The sequence below is a fragment of the Gallinula chloropus genome (assembly GCF_964237585.1).
Source record: "Gallinula chloropus genome assembly, chromosome: 12".
Classification (NCBI taxonomy): domain Eukaryota; kingdom Metazoa; phylum Chordata; class Aves; order Gruiformes; family Rallidae; genus Gallinula; species Gallinula chloropus.
In genome coordinates this window covers 11292444-11311919 of record NC_140097.1, presented here as the reverse complement: position 1 = coordinate 11311919, position 19476 = coordinate 11292444, and the positions used below count along the sequence as shown (strand labels likewise).

The 19476-nt window shown below is 37.3% G+C and overlaps 1 protein-coding gene across 1 annotated transcript in view; it reads left to right on the top strand.

Moving 5' to 3' along the window:
* ERC2 (ELKS/RAB6-interacting/CAST family member 2) overlaps window positions 1-19476 on the top strand; it is a gene marked incomplete at both ends in the record, with an annotated part of 332401 nt that overhangs the window by 90078 nt on the left and 222847 nt on the right. The window contains 2 exons of the mRNA XM_084269469.1: window positions 504-659; window positions 3327-3494. Coding sequence (XP_084125595.1) covers window positions 504-659; window positions 3327-3494 — 324 coding nt within the window. The remainder of the gene's footprint in view (window positions 1-503; window positions 660-3326; window positions 3495-19476) is intronic.

Genomic DNA, 19476 nt, shown 5'->3' with positions numbered 1-19476 from the left:
GTATAAAAAGTGCTAAATCCTCTCCTAGTGATGTGGATGAATTAATGGATTAAAAGTATATTAGGAGGCAACCATTCTTCCTCTTGACAACAGGCAGAACTCTCTGGAAATAGCCAAACAGGCTGAGTCACATAATAAAGTGGCTTGTGATGATGGACTGGCCTGTTTAAGCTAAACTTTGTAGCTTGTAAGAATAGCCAGGCCTAGGTTGTTACCACAGCAAACAAGGTGTGTTATCATGTGCATGTGGGAAATAAGGTATCTTCCATTCTCCCTTTGTCCCTGTGTAGCAATGAAGGCAGTATTTTGATCAGAATGTATTTACTACAGGCGTAGCACTGCATGGCTGTGTTTTTTCTGGTGGTGAGAGAGGTCTAAACTCTGCATTTCTTTGTGCAATCTGAATTTTTACCATCTATTTTTGCTCTCGTCTTACACAGATATACTTCTGTTACATTTTAATAGACATTTGTATAACTTTCAATACTCTTTTTGTAACTTAGGATACAAAGATAGCTTCACTTGAGCGCAATATAAGAGATCTTGAAGATGAAATACAGATGTTAAAGACAAATGGAGTTCTGAATACAGAGGACCGAGAAGAAGAAATCAAACAAATAGAAGTTTACAAGAGTCACTCAAAGTTCATGAAAAATAAGGTAAGGTCTATTAATATAATAACATAATGTTGTTTCAGTAACGGAAACAGTTTTAACTTGACCCTTTTCAACATGAGCAGCTCTCAACATGTCATCTCTTGGTAAATCTCTACCTACAGTGAGTAGCTATGGAGGAGTGAAGCATTTTGCATTAATAAAACACGTGTTTATGCTTTGTCTTAGGAACAGTCTAACTCACTACTTCTGCAGAGGCTAGTACAATCCCGAATCTATACTGAGTTCCTTCTCCACTTGTGTATGGTGTTTTAATGTGGGCTTCTTGAATTAATAATTCTGACTCCTTTTTTGCTTTTACTTTGAATTCTACAGTGAGTGTAGGAGTACAAAAATTCACCACCCTGAAGTACTGTATACTGAAGTTTTTCTGTCTCAGTAGAGCTGTTAGTGTCTCCCAGTTTGGAAACTGTAGTATCTTCTGAACTACACCACAGGAAATGCTGGTGTCTTGGGACATTGGGGGTATATTTTTATCCGCTTCGGGGTTTTTGTTCTGCAGAAGAACTGGAATAGCCAGTGAGTGTGTGTAATCAACCTATTTATTAACAAAAAATTATCTAGGGATTTATTAATTCTGTTGAAAAAAGTAGTTTATAAGCTAGTGAAACTTAGCTGAAGTACACATTTTTAAAATCTTGTCAATTTGTAGATTTGTAGCTAGAGCTTTATACAAAACAGTCGCTGTTTCTAAGACACAAAGAACATACCTCCAATGAGAATAAAGCTTTTATGTTGTTGTTGATTATTTCTCAGAGTGTGTGTTGTGTAATGGAAAAAAGCAGCAAGAGTTTCTAGGAGAGATTAAGCATCTGTGGTGTTCACATGGGTCTCGTATACAGCATGCACTGCAATTCAGATTAGCTGCAGGTCTATGTTTTGTCTTTATATCTTGTGGACAGACTTTCCCATTGTTCATTTTGTATACACTTTTGTCTCAGTTGCCATACTTGCTTACATGTTCTGGCAGTGGATGGAGGAAGGTGGTTTTCTCTCAAGAGAAAGTTTTCCCTAGCAGTTTCCTAACTGCAGTCTACATTTTCCTGACATCTGGTTTTTGTATGGTCCTTTTCTTATTTTGATATTTTCAGAAGGTGATTGCTTTTAGTGCCAGTATAGATTCTTGATTTTATACAGTAGCTCAGGGGTAGTTAGCCAAGTATCTCGACCAGCTAGACAATCACACTGTTATTTATGAAGGAAAATAAGGAATAAATATACTGAGACATGCATGAAAGAAACATTTTTCACATTTAATTTTTAAGGATACACTTACAATGCAAAACAAAATTGAAATATTTTGATCAGCAGTAAATGTTTCCAGTGACTGCACCATACAAATATTGAATCTGTGAAATACTTCAGTTTGTGGATTTTAGGATGTGGTTGAGTAGGATCATCCTGTGGATATGTATTCTTTTTTTCCTGGGGATTTTTGACTCTCTGTCCATCTAGCCCTTCTAGATTTCTTCCATCCCAAATGTCTGTTGGGATGCAACTCCTGGGAGAGATTGAGAAGAGCTCTTCTAGTACTTCTATGGTTGTTGCAGAATTGAAACTTAAATTTTAGAATCGAAACAACTTTCAAAGAAAAAATATCTAGGTCTTACAGTCATCAAGAGAACCTTCCAAATATAAACAAAGCATGGCTTCTCCAAGTTCTGCAGCTTCATTGAGACATTTTGTTTTGAAGAATCCCCGTGAGAGGATGTATATGAACTCGTCTGATGACCAGTGTTACTTCACAGTACTTTAGGACAAATAGTTCTAGGTCACCAAATCCACCATAATTTACTGTCATTCTGTATATTGTCCAGTGTTCAGAATTGTATCTTTTAAATCCACCACACTTTTGCCTTCTATGGCTCCTCCCTTTTATCATTGTGGAAAGGAAGGAATAATCACATTTCTATGACATTTACTGATGAACCTTAAGTTCACTAAATTCAGAAGCTCCTTCTTAGTGACTGAGTTTCTGCTATTTTCTCTAGGATGTGCTTTTACAATCTCACAGACCTTTCACTCTGAATATTTTATAACACTTTCCCCAGACTTAAGTTAATCTCTTTGGCTTATCTTAGAACTGGAGAATTTCATATGAACTGCCAGGGAGGAAAACAGGAGGTGGGAATGGTGGGCAGCAACACATTTGCAAGAAGATCAAGGTTAAAATCCCACTTCTCTGTTTTCCTCTCCTTACTAAGATGCCTGCTTTTCCTTATCTGGCTCCTAAAAAAATCTTGATTTACTCTGGCCAGTGATAAGTCACAAGAACCATGCTCTTGGAAGGACTAGGTTATTGAATTGAATACATTCAGTGCATTTTTTTCTGCTCTGCCAAACTTGCCTCAAACAGGATAAATTCTTTTGAACTGAAGTCCACGGTGAATTTGTAGGCAAAATCATCATGTATAATCTTTAAGAGTTTCCTTTTAAATTCTGCAACAGCAGAGCAGTCATTCTTAAGACGGTGCGTTAAATTATAAGAAAGTCAAGTTATGTGTGTAAAAAGTCTGAATCTTAATTATCTTACAGAATTTACAGGTGTCTGAGTTGCCACGTCATGGTTGTTCACACCTTTCAGATTTTGAGTGCAGCTATGGGTTGGAAATTAAATTAATGATCTAACCTTTCCCCCTCCCCCTGTTACAGATTGACCAACTGAAGCAAGAACTCTCAAAGAAAGAATCAGAACTTCTTGCCTTACAAACTAAGCTTGAAACCCTTAGCAATCAGAATTCAGATTGCAAGCAACACATTGAAGTGCTTAAAGAGTCACTTACTGCCAAAGAACAGAGAGCTGCCATACTTCAGACAGAGGTATTGTATCTTCTAATCATATAATGCAGTAGAAATAGCTAATAGCATGTGTCAAGGTGATCATGTGTCCAAGTCTAAGAAGAAGGCAATTTGTTAAAGAATAGTAAAGTATTTAAAACCCCTTTAAAAGCCAATATAATTGGTGTGTATTTTTTTGAGGATATCAGCTCTTGCTCTGAAATTTCTATAGAAACCCTTATGATTGCATTTTAATAAAATGTACCTAATTCTCATTGGCTTCAATGGGGGGATCCGAGCCTTAATGACTTCATTATTGTGACTTCATTCCTTTTTTCTTCATTTAGACTTTGTTTTTCTTTTGGTTTCTCTGGCTTGAAGCTTCTTTTATCTTATATATTTCTATTCTGATGAGTGGAGCTACTGACCTGTTTTGAAGGGATGTGTTGAAGGGTACATGATATTAATCTGTAATTATTGTTTTGGGTGCAATCAACTTTAAAATAGGATGAACTTCAGTCTTTAAAACAGGTCAGTGCATTAGGTATATAGCTACAAATTCAGATCATAAAAATATGAGTACTGGGATATATGGTTGAAATGATTGCAACATGTGATGGAATGTGTAAATCCAGAATTACCAGATTTTGCCCTGATTTAATTTCCTGGGTTTTTTAGAAAAAAATTCATAGGCTTGTAGCGCACAATACCCTTTTAAGAAACAGAAGTAACTGAAATTCAGTGCAAGTAATTTCTATTCAGAGAAGTATATTATTTAAAGGGTACGGAGATCTTACAGAAATGTTTCAAATTCCTGGCTAACAAATCTATGGGGGGGGGGAACAGCTTAAACTCTTAAATCTCATGGAAGCAGTAAATAAATATTTCCGAGATTCTGAGTTTCCCTCTGTGCTGTATGTCTTACCCTCTGTACATTGTACGTTAAGAGGATACAGATGCAATCTTAGAATTCCCACCTTGTGTTTAATGGGCCTGCCAGCATGTGTATATAATACAAAATAATCATAATAGAACAAGGGTAAGAACTCTAGCATTTTTGCCAGATCTCAATCTAGCTTTTGAGTAGTAAATAGTATGTATTTAAAATCTTGGTTAGTGGAAATCTGCTTTGCAATGTTTGTATTACCTGTCATGCTGCTGAAAGCCAATGGAATTCATCATGGTCCTCCTCTAATTTGACTTCCTAATTATCATAGAATCACCTGGGTTGGAAGAGACCCTTTAGATCATAGAGTCCAACCATAGTCTAACCCTGTCAAGTCCACTTCTAGATCATGCCCTTAAGGACTTCATCTACAGGCCTTTTAAATATTTCCAGGGATGGTGACTCCACCACGTCTCTGGGCAGCCTATTCCAATGTTTGACAACCCTTTCAGTAAAGAAATTCTTCCTGATATATAAAATTCTTTATCAGACCAGTATGTATTCAAGGCATTACAGTCTTATGGCTGGCAGATGGGCTGTGGTAAAAACTGAATCTACAGTGCTCTTGATGAAGAGTTGATGGGATTGTGCAGCCCTGCTGGAGAACTGGCTGGTTTCGGACAGGAATTCAATTCCTCCTTCTCAGGTTCTACATTAAGGCACTTAAGCTTGAACCTTTAACATGAAGCAATTTTAGTTAAAATGAGCAGTAATTGCCTGTTGGTGTGCTGGTTAGATGTATTATAGCGATGTAGTGCATCTCAGTGCTGCTGAAACAGAACTTCACTTTTATGTTATAGATAGAAATAAAGAACACTGTGTACTCAATAGTTTTTCAAGCCAGGAGTTATCAGGAAAGAACAGTACTTTTGTTTGCTATTTTTAAAACCTCAAGGTTGTTGTAGGTATTTCACAGGCTTTGCAGCTTTCCATCAAGTTTAGATAATGTTAGAGATGAGAAGTTTCTGGAACTAAATAATACTGAGGGTTGCAAAAGATACGTGGTTAGTCTGGATATACTTTTCACCTCTTTGGAGTAGACTTAAATCTACTGAACTATCCAGTCTTGTTTTCTGGTATAGTCTAATAGCAGCTTTCAGCTCAAGAAATGTGTTTATATAAGCAAACATAGGATTTGTCATCAATTGCTGTGTAACTATGTGAGAATGTTATTTGCTTTCTCTAATGATCATGAAAGCAAATGACAGATCTCTGCATCTGACCAATTTTACAAATTAGAAAATCAAGGCCAATGTGAATTTTCTAATGATGTTCTATAGTTACATATTTTTAAGACCCCTGGGTTTTTGGCACACTGCTTACCATCCTGCTGTATACTAGAGAGTTATTCTGGTTAAAATTTAATGCTAGGATGTCTCTTCTTCGCAACGTTATGTTGCAACTTCCAGACTGGAGAGGCTGTTAAACTGTGGGCATTCAGGAGAAATGTACTGGAGCTCTGAGGAACACAAAAGCTGGACAGTGGCTGAATTTGTAGATTACTACATCTGCTCTTGTAGGCCAAAGTCCCTATCAGCATTTAGACAAAACCAGATAGAATATATACATACTTAATATAAGCAACAAGCAGTCATCTTAAATTAATTACATTGAATACTGTAAGTTCGAGGGTTTTTAGAGCTGATCTTGTTCCTAGTGCTAGTCAGTTATGAGGTGGTTGAAAAGAGGCTGGTTCTTGCTAATTCAACTTTTTCTTACTCTGGATGGAAATGGTTCCTTCTTTCCCCCTTATTTGCATGCCTGTTTATTTGCCCCTCACATTTTGACTGACCAGTGGGCAAATATGTGGCAATAAGAATAGAGTAATATTTTGTTGTACATTTCAATTGACAAATTCATGCCTTCAGGCCGCATTCTCATTACATCCTGCAAAATGAAATGTTACACAGCAAGACAGGAAACTTAGTTTGGAGAACTCCAGGGGAGTAGAGGGAATGCTTCTATCTCATATCAGTCTTTACCAAAAATGTTACATTTGGTTCTATGTGAGAGACTATATGTGGACTAATTCAAAGTATCAGCAGAGGCAATGGATGTTTGGTTTCTGTTATGTGTGTTAAGCTGTGTTAAATTAAATAAGAAAATAGCAACAAATCAAAGCCCCTTTAATGAATCTTATACATGTCCTGCAGAAAATACAGTCCCTGCAACAAGAGGGGCTTTCTGTGCACTAAGCCTAGGATCCCTCTTAGCAAATGCCTGAAAATGAGCAAGTGTCATTCATGTGGTCATCAAGCAGGCAGCTTGCTGGTCTAGATAGATGAGAAATAAAAATCCTGCTTTGCCAGCTGGGCTGAGAGCTGGGTTTTAAGCTGACTTAATTAAGGCCTAGACTGTGCTGTGGTAGCAATCCAGCAATGATTCTAGACATTCCAGGTTTTGCTCTTGGCAACTGGGAATTGGAGAAAGATTTTGTTTGCTTACAGCAACTGAATCGTCTTTCTCCTGGGCTCATGTCTTATCTAAAGGGAAAGCAATGGGCTTCCAGCAGCAGATGGGAAAGCAGCTGCAGGGAGAAGCAGGGCAAATGGGACTGCTCTGGCAGGTGGAAGTCATTATGGAAGGAATTTTGTACTGTACAAGCTATTGTTGGCCATTCCCGGATGAGTGAAGTTAATAATGTTTTGGCCTGCCTTAAACCATTCTTCGTTCTGTATGTCCATGTTGTTTGTTTGTAGAATAGATAGTTTTTGTTAATTATTGCTGTAGAATTTTATGCTGTCCTAAAACATGCTCATAACCTGCCTTGAAGGGCTTCTTTCTGGAAGTGAAACTAACTATTCAAGGCTGGTTCTAATCCTGACCTGAGTAAGGTATTCATGGTTACAGTGACAACTTCCTGCCTTGAGTACGATTTCTTTGTAATCACTTTGTTGTAATTAAATCAGCTTAGTAAATCATGTAATAAAAGAAATCCTCAACAGGATCTCAGTTACTTGGTAACAAGCCTTTTACTATTACTTAGCTTAATAGGGGTACACTTCAGGTACCACTTCGTGTTTTGGATGCAGCATCTGTATATGATGGAATATATAAGTGGTTCATACAATTACATAACAGTTGAGGCTGGAAGAGAGCTCTGGATGTCACCTGGTCCAATGGCCCTCCTTAAGCAGGGCTACCTAGTTATGGTTGTCCAGCTCTGTGTCCAGATGGCTTTTGACTATCTCCAACGATGGAGAGTCTACAAGCTCTCTCCTCTCTGAGCAATGTGTGTCAGTGCTCAGTCACCCTCACAGTAATGTTTCCTGATGCTCAAAGACAACCTCCTGTGTTTCAGTTTGTGCCCATTACCTCTTGTCCTATCACTGGACACCACTGAAAAGCTTTGCTCCGTTCACTTTACTGCCTCCCTTCAGGGATTTATGCACAGTGGTAAAATGCCTCCTTTTCTAGTCTAAACAGCCCGTTGTTCTCGGGCTTTTGTCATATGAGAGATGCTTCAATGCTTTATTAAAGCCCTCAGTCCCTTAGTTGCTTTGTTGTACTTCACCAGACTCCAATATATCCGTGAGTCTCTTCTACTGAGGAGTCCAGAACTGGACACGATATCTCAGGTGTGGTGTGACCAGGGATGAATAGAGAGAAAGGATGATCTTCCTCAACCTGCTGGCAACACCCTTCCTTATGCAGCCCAAGATACTGTTTTCTTTTTTGCCCCTAAGGGCATGTTGCTTGTGTTCAACATGGTGTCCACCATAAGGTCCTTCTCCGCAAGCTGTTCTCCAGCTAAGTGGACAGCATATATAGGTGCATAAACTTGTTCCTCCCCAGGTGCAGGACTTCGCCTTTTCCTGAACTGCATGAGGTTCCTGTCAACCCATTTTTCTGGTGTGTTGAGGTCCCTGCAGCATCACACTGTAGCTTATCAGCCGTTCTTCCCAGTTTTGTACCATCAGCAAACTTGCTGGGGCTACACACTACCCCATCATGCAGATGATTAACAAAGATGTTGAATGGGGTGGGATCCAGCGTTGACCCCTGAGGTACAACACTGGTTCTACTTCAGTCTCCTGATCCTACTTGATACTAATCAGTGTCCTTCCATGGTTTTCACCAGCAGGTCTAATAGGGCATGAGACTTAGAAGTAATCTGTTGTTATTAATGAATATATTATTCTGTAGTTCAAGTATCCTTGGAATTTCATTAGTTTCACTTCCTTTGTTGTTGAATTCTATCAGTATTTGTGATTCAGTAGCACAGATTTTTTTGGTATCATTTCAAGTCTGGAATGTTCATGATGTCTTAGCAAAATTATCTCAGAAAATATCACCAATTCAAAAGTATAGCTTAAGTTTGAGATCCAACTTACATAGTTGGTTTCAATGGTCAGAAATGAAGCGTAAGCATAGTTATAATTTCATCTGCAGAATAGTGACTGCTGTTGAGAGGCATGAGTAGCATATCTTGTTTATGCAGAATTCTTTTACATGCGTTATAGCAGAACATCAGAAATAAGAGGACATCTGGATTTTTTTGAGTATAGTTAATTTCCTTCAAACAGTGGTAATTTCATCAGATTTCAGGTACATTGGTGTTTTGTCACATGATGTGAGAACATTTTAAACCAACAGTAAATAAGTTAAGTCTAGATCTAAACACAGTGTGCTTTTTGCGTGGTGTTTCTGTTATCCCCTTGATGTCAGCATTTTGGGGTTTTTATAGGTTTATTTGACTTAAAAAGCTATCATTTGAAGTTTTTATTAACAGCTGAAACAAAAAGATATAATCCTGTAAAGCAATAACTATCGTGGTGGCCAGAGTTGGGAGGTCTGAAAATGGTTTATTGCCAGTAGGAAAAATGCTTGGAACCAGCCCTTAGAAGGTTCACCGCCTCTGCTACGTGCATTTCATTTTGTTCCATTTTAAGGGTGTATGTGATAATAGTGCCAAACTATGCAAACTTTTCCTCCCCTAATTTATCTAGCCTTTGTTTTGATTATCTCTATTAATGGTGTCAAAACCCTGAGGTCGGATACAAACGAGCCAAGGTCAGGCTACTCCAGCTCCAGAACAGTGAAAATGTCTCTCTGCTCCACAGAGATTGTTAAAATGAAGAATATCAGACTTGCTGAGATTTTCCTTGCTGTTGTGGAAAGGCTATAGATGTTAATTTTTGAATGAAGCCTTGTACTGTTGCTGTAGAGGGAAGGAGGTTAAACATCATGAATGACCCTTTTTGATTATTTAAAAAGATGACACTACTATTTTTACGCTTTAAAAAGTGGTAGATGTGCAGTTTGAGACTATATTTGTGTATATTTCTAGGGACTGGCACTTACCTGCTCTTACAATCAGCAGCAGAAGTTGCATAGATTGATGCAAATAAATTAAGTTCAGCTGGGTAACCCAGGGGAGAGAAAACATTAATTTCATAAGCAATCCTGACACAAATATGCTTAGCACTTTATGAGTTAGTGTTCTATTGCTTTAGATAAGGCACTGGCAAACTGGCAGGTGTGCTGTTTGAAGGGTAGCGAACTGTGAAATAAGTAAATGTCTACAAAGAAATTCACTAAATTGTGAGCATAGTCCTGTCAGTGGGGAAGATGGATTAGAAAAATATGTGAAGCCTGTACTTCAATGAATACTGATGCGTTCAGCATACATGTATAAATATGGAAAACCTAATAAAATGAAGAGGAAAGGTGATTATAATAGGTATTTATTGCAGTCTGTTTTTTCTTTTGAACAGATCTGTTTATAGAGAAGGGCTGTGAAATGACTGACTTATTGGCAGTGCTTAGTTTGCATAAAGAGCAAATAAAAGGAGAAAAAAACACAGAATACTTGAAACAAAAATACAACTGCTTTATTTTTCTTTCTATTACGATGTTGATGTTTGATGTTGCTTGAAATGTAAATCTGCTTTCAATAATAGCATAGCTACAGTTGTTTCACTCTCAGTTTTATTTTTCTACATTAGAGTTGTACTTTGAAATTGTATTTTTCTATTGTTTTGTTATTTATTTATTTATTTAGTGTTTCGAATGAGGCTGGGCCAGATATTTCAGTGTGGTCTTTGCTGTGCTGCCAGTTTATTGTTCTGGTAGATCTGCTGTGCGTGCAAAGGGAAGATCACCCATGTTCTGGAGGCTTGTGTACCATTTAATCTCTCTGTCACTCCATAGCTGTTCAGTGCTTTCTTGACAGTGTGTTTCATGTTTTCAAGCTTAGCTTTATCTCAGGTAGAATTTGCCAGCCGTTTCACTTTGTAAACAGTTCTCATGTTTTGAGGGCTCCTGTGAGAGTTTAGAGCATGAGTGGAGCGTAGCGGCAAGGTAGTAAATTCAAGGAGTTGAACTGAAAGAGCACTTACATGAGCAAAATTCTATATTTAAACCAACTAAAGCCAAGTTGGGTTTTCCTGTTGGCTTTCTTTCCGGCTTTGGTTTGTTTGGGTTTTTTTTCCCTATCTGTTGGAGGATTTTAAGATTTGGCTGTTCAAAGCACATGAAATGGCATGGTCTGATTTTGGTGTTCCCCATGCTTTGAGCAGGCGGTTGGACTGGTTGCTGTACTGGGAACCATTCCAACCTCAATGACTTTATGGTACTTCAAATGAAACACTCTCAAACACCCGATAGTTGATGCTGTTATTAATTCTTGATAATAGCTTGAAATGTTCTGTCTGTCTTTTGGGGACACCAAGATTTTTATCTCATAAAAAAGCAGAATGGAATTGCCTGATGGAAAGGTGACTGAAAGAGTGGAGAGTTCCATTAGACAGTAGTTCCAGAGACAGGGAAACACAGACTAATAGTTTAATAAATGTTAGATTTATCTGTCTGTCAAAAAACTTCTCATTTTAATCTGTTTTATTTAATTAAAGTAATAAATAACTGTGGGTACTCCCCTGCCCTAATCTTAGATTTACAGAAAATTATCTGGTTGCAATTTAAACCAATATTCAATTAGACAGCTTTAATGGGTCTTTATAGCAGCAAAATTTACTGTGATAAGATAAATTAAACTTCAGTTAGGCTTGATTCTTGTGAATGGAAATTATTAGAAAAATATTAGCACTGTTATCTACTAATTTCAAACCTTAACTCTAACTGGAAATGTTTTGAGAGGATTGCTTCAGAAATGATTCTATGTGTATTTTACCTAATGGTTTTATTGTGATTAAGTCTAAAGGGGCCCAGTTATGATCCTAGTGTATTGGCACTGTACGCAAGAACACAGAGAAAAGCAAACCTCAAAATTCTATTGAAACTTCACCAGGTAGATGCACAACCCACAAAGAATGTGTAGGTGTAATTAGCATAATAACTAGTAGACATTATCCCCCAGACTGAAACTATTAATCATGTTTTGATCCTATTCCTATACTGATGAAGAGTGAGAACTTAGTGAAGTAATTTTGCTTAGTTTTGGCTTTTGTGCTTGAAAGGGCTAGAGGTGCTTAAAGGAAGGTGATGGGAAAGAACGGGGAACATGGTTTGGTGAATAAGCCATGAATGACCTTAAGGCCACAGACATGTGGTTCTTGGGCTTATGAAAGTGAAATAGGAAAAGGGAAATGGTGGCTGGTGTCTTGTGTCTGCTGTCTTCAAGTAAAAAGGAAAGAAGATAGCATATGGTCAGTGAGGCTGATCTGTGTGTAGAGCACATGGTTAGGTGAAAGTTTGCTGTGCGAAGGTAGGGACAAGGCAGGTTTTTCCCCTTCTTACACAGGAGCAGTGTAATGGTTGTGTGTCCATTCGTTTTGGTTTTAATAAATTTATTTTTAATATGTATGTTAAGAATGCGATGCAGGGGTGTAAAGTTCAGCCTCTGTGTTGGGACTAAGACCAGAGACTGCCAACTGTGTTTTTTAAATTAGTGATTCGGTTTGGGAGTATCCTTGTTTAGTGAAATGACTTGCTCTTCCTAACGTAGATAGCAGAGTTCTTAGCTCACAGCTGCTCCTAACCCCACACATTCAAGCCTGTGGTGAGTGCAAACATACATTCTCAAACCATGCTCACATCAGAAGCAGATTTTAATGAAATAGGAGGTATGGCACATTTGGAGTAAAAACCCCTCTGGACTTCTGGTCATCCAGAAATTTTTGGAGATGCTCATAGGGACAGTAAACCTGAGATGGCTTTTTGATTCTTTTCTGGGAGGATTCTGACTAATATTTTCTTTATAACTATGTGGTGGTGTGGTTTGGGTTTTGGGTGTTTTGTTTGTGTTCTCGGGTTTTTTGGTTTCGTTCTGTTTTGTTTTTCTCCCCCTCCTTGTTTAACTTTTGGAAGGAAAGAAATCTCTAGGTCTTGGTATCACAGTGGAAAATGAAAGTAAAAATCTAAGCTTGTGAAGGATCAATGGTTTCACAGAAAACCTGCTAATATCTAGGGTAACATCTAAATAAGACCAGCTAAGGCAAACAGAAGTTATATACGGTCTGAAGTGATAAAATATTATGTAATTATATTATGTTTAGATTCCTCTAGTATTTTCCATGTTTAATACCATCAAGTAATGCAGGGTGTGACAATTTTGAAAGATTTGTCATTGTGATAGGTAAAATGTATTTGCAAATTTTCTCCAGGAGAAGAATTAGCAGCTGCATTTACTCCGAAATAATGTGATTCTGTCATTACTTGGTATATTTTCAACTCACTGGTCGGTAAACTTAATGGAATTCTAGTTTTGTGGCTTCCATTTTTTGTTTTCTGTTAAATTGAAAGCTGCTTTTTAGTTCTATGAACTGTATGAAATAGAATCCCAGACATAAATGTACTGTTTAACTTAAATAAGCAAAGGATGCATGAGTGGCAAAAACTGTCTTTCTGATGTAGATTTGGTACTTCACAGCTCTACCATTCTGAGTCACAGCAGTTAAGTTGTGTAACCTTAAGGCTTTAGTAAATAATTCTTGTGGAACGTTGTCTGGCACAGACACGTGGGAACAATCACTTTAGTTTCCAGTTGTAGGGAGGAATTGCAGTTGTGCACAGTGAGCCATGGGAACAGTGATTGGACATTAAAAGAGAAGCTGGGCTAAACAACTGCTATGCATGATAGCACCTAGTTAAATAAATATATTAATGTCCTTGGAGCAAGATTTTTAAGGGATAATAGTTTGAGAAGACTGTGAATTTAAATTAATTAGATGTTCTCAAAGGCTGGATGATAATTAACATCTGCTGGACTTGAGTAGCATAAAAGTGCTTTTAACAAACTTCTGCAATTACCTGTCATCCTTGAAAAATGTTCCCTTTTTTAGGTGTTTGGTCATGTAAGTGGTTAATAATTTTAATAAACTGTTCAGTGAGTTGACTGTGGTGCAGTTCTCCATTTTTTGATTAATTCTTTTCCCGTGGTTTTCTTAATGTATGGCTTCATAACTTCAATCTTAGCTCTTCAAACAAATCCTTTGCATTTAAATTAGCTTCTCTCTGATATCATTAGTTACATGATATCTAAGCAATAAAATTTGTAATGTTGTAATATTTGTTGAAGAAACAGCATTAGGTGGCATTAAGTGTTTTGAATCTATACAGTTGTCTTTGGTTTATTATGTGTTCTCTGAAACTTCAAGAAAGGCTTTGAATTGTTTCCTCTGTATTCCTGTGTTGAATGTGTACTTTCTTACACAGAAAATTAAGTTACTGTTATCATTCTCAATGTTAGTTTTCCTATTTTTGAGAAAGATGTGTAGGACTTAAAGTGGTGAGAATGCCAGGGTTTTATGATGTTATAAACACTGGATGTTGTAGGTTTCTTGCTCTTTACATGACCGTACCTATGTCTGTTTCAGCAGCTGTAATTTAAAGACACTGTGTGCATCCTGCTTAATTCCCACTGTATATACGTTGTCATGGATCTGTCTCTCTGGTTTTGAAATTCTTACATAACAGTAACTGAATATTTTCAGTGTGATAGCATTTTTTTTGGTGAAGAAATGTGTAAGCAGTGCCATGCTAGAGGAAATAAGGATACAGAAAAGTAGAAAAAAGGTTTTAAAAATACAAATATTTCTGATGCATTTGGAGGAATAACAGTTACGACAGAAGGAAAGGAGGAACTTTTTGTACAGTATTAATAATCTAAAGCTTAATGAAAAAAATCAGGTGCTGTACAGAATCAGAGACAAATGTATGAAAAAGGAACATGGAACTGTGGAAAAGGATTGCAGAAGATGCTGCTACTTCTGAGGCTTGAGATAGGAAGCATCAATGCTGGTGTATAGAGCTGCTTAAACCTTGTCTGAGCCAGTAGAGCTCTGCTGTGATCGGTGTTAGAAATGCGGTGTAGAACTAAGCCCTAACAAGATAAAATTGGGGGTTAGAAGTCAAGTATTTAGGGAGTTTTGAAAATGCTTGTACTGGTGCAAAGATGGGTTGAAAAATAGAATAGAATAAAATGGATACATATGCTTTGGTTTCTGTTTCTATAGGAATTCTCTGGCTGCCTATTTAAACATAAGGGGTAAAACTGGCTTTGCAGAGGCAAACCTTAATTCTGACATTTTGGAATATCCAGTGTTGCTTTTTTTTTTTCTTTTTTCCCAAATTCAGTAATACATTTCCTTTAAAATAAGTTGGTTTTATAGATACTAATCTGTGGCTTGTGAATCATCATTGCCTTTGCTAGGTTCACTTTTTCTTCTGTGTTCAGTGGAATTAATTTTGATGTAGGCAAGGTGCACGTCAGATACTATTACCAGAGTCAGCTAGAAATAGACTGAAACAATTCTGCAGATGCTGCATTTATGAAGACTCTTTTCTCTCTCATGTCCTTTTGCTTTTGTCTTTCAAATCCTTCCTCAAGTCAAACAAGCATAACAGTTGTTTCTTAGCTTTTAAGACTACTTTCTTGCAGCTGCCCTACACTGTGAGATCAGGCACAGGATTGGTACAGGGTGGGAAAGACTGTGAGGGCCTTGTAAATAAAAATAGTTCTGGATTATGTTCATTTTTGCTTGCTTATTTTCCCCTTTAAACAGCTGAAGTTCCAGAAAATACTTAAAATATTTTCCATTAGTTTAATTATTTTTACGCTGTATCATTTACTTATTGTTCTGAACATAGAGCAATACTGAGTTGGATTCTGGAATAGATTATAGTGTTCATAAATATTCTGGCTGTTTCCTGTAATACCAAGTTGAAATAAAAATTAATATTTGTTATATCCTTCAATATCTATATGCTCATAATGTTTTGTATAAATGATATTTTGATGTTTTCCAAGTGTGTCTACTGTTTGTGTTTGGATTTAAAACTTTTTTGTAGTGAGATCAGAGAAAGTTACTTCCTATTGTAAAGCATTTGCAGTGTAAATTTGGGAGGACATTGCAGTTTAAATAATATTGACTGAGGCCACTAATGCTGCCTTAAAATGTAGGACAAATAATAATGTAATAGGAAAAATTCTGGCAGAAATTACTACTAGAAGTAATAGAAGTTACTGAGACTCTTCTCCTTTGCATTTCTGCAAAAAATGTTCATGATGCCCACTTGCAATATCCTGTCTAACAGAAGTGTTTCTCTGTTTCTCTGATCAGTGGCTTCAAGGAAGATGGATTGCTACTGGAAAGATTTGTATTGGAGGTTCATCCTTTGCCTCTAAACTTAGAGACATAGCAAAATCATGTAAAGATAAGCCGAGTCCTTACAGGGCAAGGAAGGAAAGTGTAGAGGGAAAAGTGCTCAAATATATTTAAGGTCCAGATTACACTCATCGTGTTTCAGAATTCTCAAACAAGATATAGTGTGCACATTTTAATGGACTCTGTGCTACATTGAATTTCAAACAGAATGTGTATTTTGTATCATATTCCACATTTTTTTCTGTCTTTGGATATTTATAGCTAAATTTCTCTGCTTTATGTTCAGAAGTACTAAAGTTTCTGACAAAGGAGAGAATGAAAGTAAAAGGTTGAAACCTGAATTCTCTGCAATACCTGGTCAGATCCACATTTGAGTTGCAATGAAGTAAGCTTTGCCCTTACTGGTCATTAATTTTTGATTCAAATGTAAAATTCCTTTTTACAATCTTTCCTGGAAGAAATGAAATTTTCTTCATTGGTAGACACAGATAATTACTACAATATTTAATTGTGGAGCTGTTTTGTCTTTCTAGATAGCTTTTCTCGTACTGAATAATTTATTTATTTTTTGCTGGCTTTATCTTTCCTGTAAATAAGGTCCTGGCTGACCTTTCAATAGAAGGATTTCTTTGCTTCCTTGTTTATTTTGAAATGTTGCCAGAAATTAGGGGGGAGGAGTGAAAAGGGAAGTTGCCTGTATTTTATCCCATTTTAGGATTTTATGCATGATTTCATGAGGTTGTGGTGAATACAATAGTACATATTTAATACAGCTTGTAGGTTTATGTTTGCAACAGACTGGAAACAATTGAGAGTAGTTTTCCTAAGCATAACCATAAACATAATGAAGTTTATCCTGCCAAGTGTCAGGCCACAAATACAGACACACACATGTGTGGTCAACCTGCCCTCCATTTCTAGGAAAAGTGCCATTGCACCAAATAAACTAAGTTTCAATCAGGCAGGAAATCTTTGCCAGACTTGACCTAGACTCATATACGTTGGTGACTCATGGTTGTTTCCCAGCCCTGCATCTGTGTTTGTTCATGAGCTGTGCAAAAGTTGAGGCCTACCTGCCCTGACGTGCCAGTTGCCACTGTTACCATCTTCTCTTCAAGCATGATTCTATGTATCAGCCATCTGGCAGTGGGCTAGTTTATTGTGTGATGCCATCTGTCATAAATTTTGAAGCAGTCTGTCCCATGCCTAGTGAGAGTGTAAGCTTAAATGATGCTGGGCAATAAATCCTTTCAGGAATTCTTAAAATACATGAGAGTGTTTCGATACCATTCTTTTTTAGAAATGGTCATTTTTGTATAACTAAAATTAGTTCTCATTCCTCTTATAATTATGAGTCTTAAATAAAAAAGAATTATATGGGGGGTGGGAGCAGGCACAAGTGTCTGGGAGGAATAGGGACACCACATCTGAGCATGAAGGTGTAGGATTAAAGTCAAAGCCCATCTGGATTTGAGTATACCAAGAGATGTGAAGGGCAACAAGACAGGTGTCTACCAGCACATCAACAGTCTAGGCAAAAACTGGTTGAATGGGAGTGGGAACCTGATTCTGAAGGCCATGGTACTGAGTTCTCCTTTCACTTAATCTTCACTGGTAAGACTTGCCTTCAGAAATCCTAGGTCTCTGAAGTCAGTGGAAAAGTCCAGGGCATTGCAAACTTACCCTCAGTGGAGGAGGATCAGGTCAGGGATATTTAAACAAACTGGATACCACAAACCCTTTGGCCTTTCTTGAATGTGTGTAGAAGTGCTGATGTCGCTGTGTCAATTATCTTTGAAAGTTCATGGTGGTTCGGGGTAGTTTCTGAGGACTGTGAGAAAGCAAATGACACTTTTATCTTGAAGAAAGGCAAGGTGGAACTCCAGGCTGGTAAACCTCATATCGATCCCTGGGAGGGCCATAAAAAGGAAGGAATAAACCTGGAAGCCATTTCCAAATATATGACAGACAAGAAGGTGATTGGGAGTGGTCAGCATGGATTTAAGAAGGGGAAACAATGTCTGACTAGCCTGTTAGCCTTCCTCAGTGAGACAATTGTCTCGACCAGGGTTACAGATAAGCATTTATTATTGATGCTGGTGAGTTCCTAAGTGTTTGTGACTGTGTTCTGTTTATCAAGCACTGCTATTTCTTGGACTTTTATAGCTAAATATACAACCCAGTCTTAAAATCTTGTGTTAGTGTATATTCTAATTTATACCAATGTATTACTTGCTTTCAGCTTCTCTTCCATTTTAGCTAGAGTAATTCTGTTAGCAAGCTAACACATCTTTAAAATATACTTTGCCTTATTATAATAAAGATGTGAAGGCCAGAGAGTAGTCTTTTTCTTTTCACAGTGGCATGATATAGTTTAGGTTTATTAAAAAACAGACTATAATTATTCCACCATTCTTGTCTGTAAATATTAGAAATTCAGTTAAAATGAAGTGTGTTAACAAAATGGAAAGTGCTTATAGCTAGCTAATAAAGCAACTGAGTAGTAGTTGCTAAATATCACTTGAATATAGCAGGATGACATGATAAAGGACAAATAAGCCTGATTTTTCCTTCTGTACAGATCTAAGATGTATGAATGTGACTAGATTTGAGATTGCATGCCTACTTCTCAAAACATCTTTAGAATTACTGGGAATATTTACTAGGAATATAGTAATTTTTCTTGTTGGTTTTACTATAAATGAACATAACACATCATTCCATGAAAATAAAAGTAGCATTCTGACATACCTATAAGTAAACTCTGCCTTGTGTTTTGTTTTGTGTGAGGTTGGGTTTTTTTAACTTTTGCTATTTTTCTTTGTGGATTTTCCCCAAGAAAATCTGGGGTTTTGATGGTTTGCTAATATTTTGATCTGCAATTCAGTATTTATGGTGGGTTGGATAATTCAAGTATTCTTTTGTAGTTACTGTCAAACTCTCTTTTTAAATACTTCATGCCTATAGTGGTTCTAACAGTTTTTAGGCAAGTGGGAGCCTTGTAAGGTCATCTTTGTTCAACTTCATTATATAAAGGATGGTTAAAACACAGTTACATAACAAATTCTCACCACTTAACTCATGAAGAAACTCGAAAGATAGATGGGATTTTCTAACTTGCTTTTATGCAGTACATTTCATACTTAGTCCATGCAGCCCAGTTGCTGTGTGTCCATCTCTTTGACTCTGGGCAAGTCCTCAGAGAGGGCTGGTCTGCAGGTACTTTTTCTTCCAATGGGAACTTCCTTTTGGAATGTGTTGTTGGTCTAGGCTTAGTGTGAACATGTCTGTGCTTTTAATGCAGGAGGTGTATGAGACTGACAGACTGAGGCTTAAGTTCAGATGAACCATAGAATCATGTAACTTGAGAGGGGGCTGCAGAGGCCGTGTGGCCCAAATTTCTGCTCAAAGTGAGTCTTAGGGCAGGTTGCTCAGTCCAGTCAGGAATGAAGATGCAATAGCCTCTCTAGGCACCTGTTCCAAAAGTTGACTAAGTTCATGAAAAGAATGT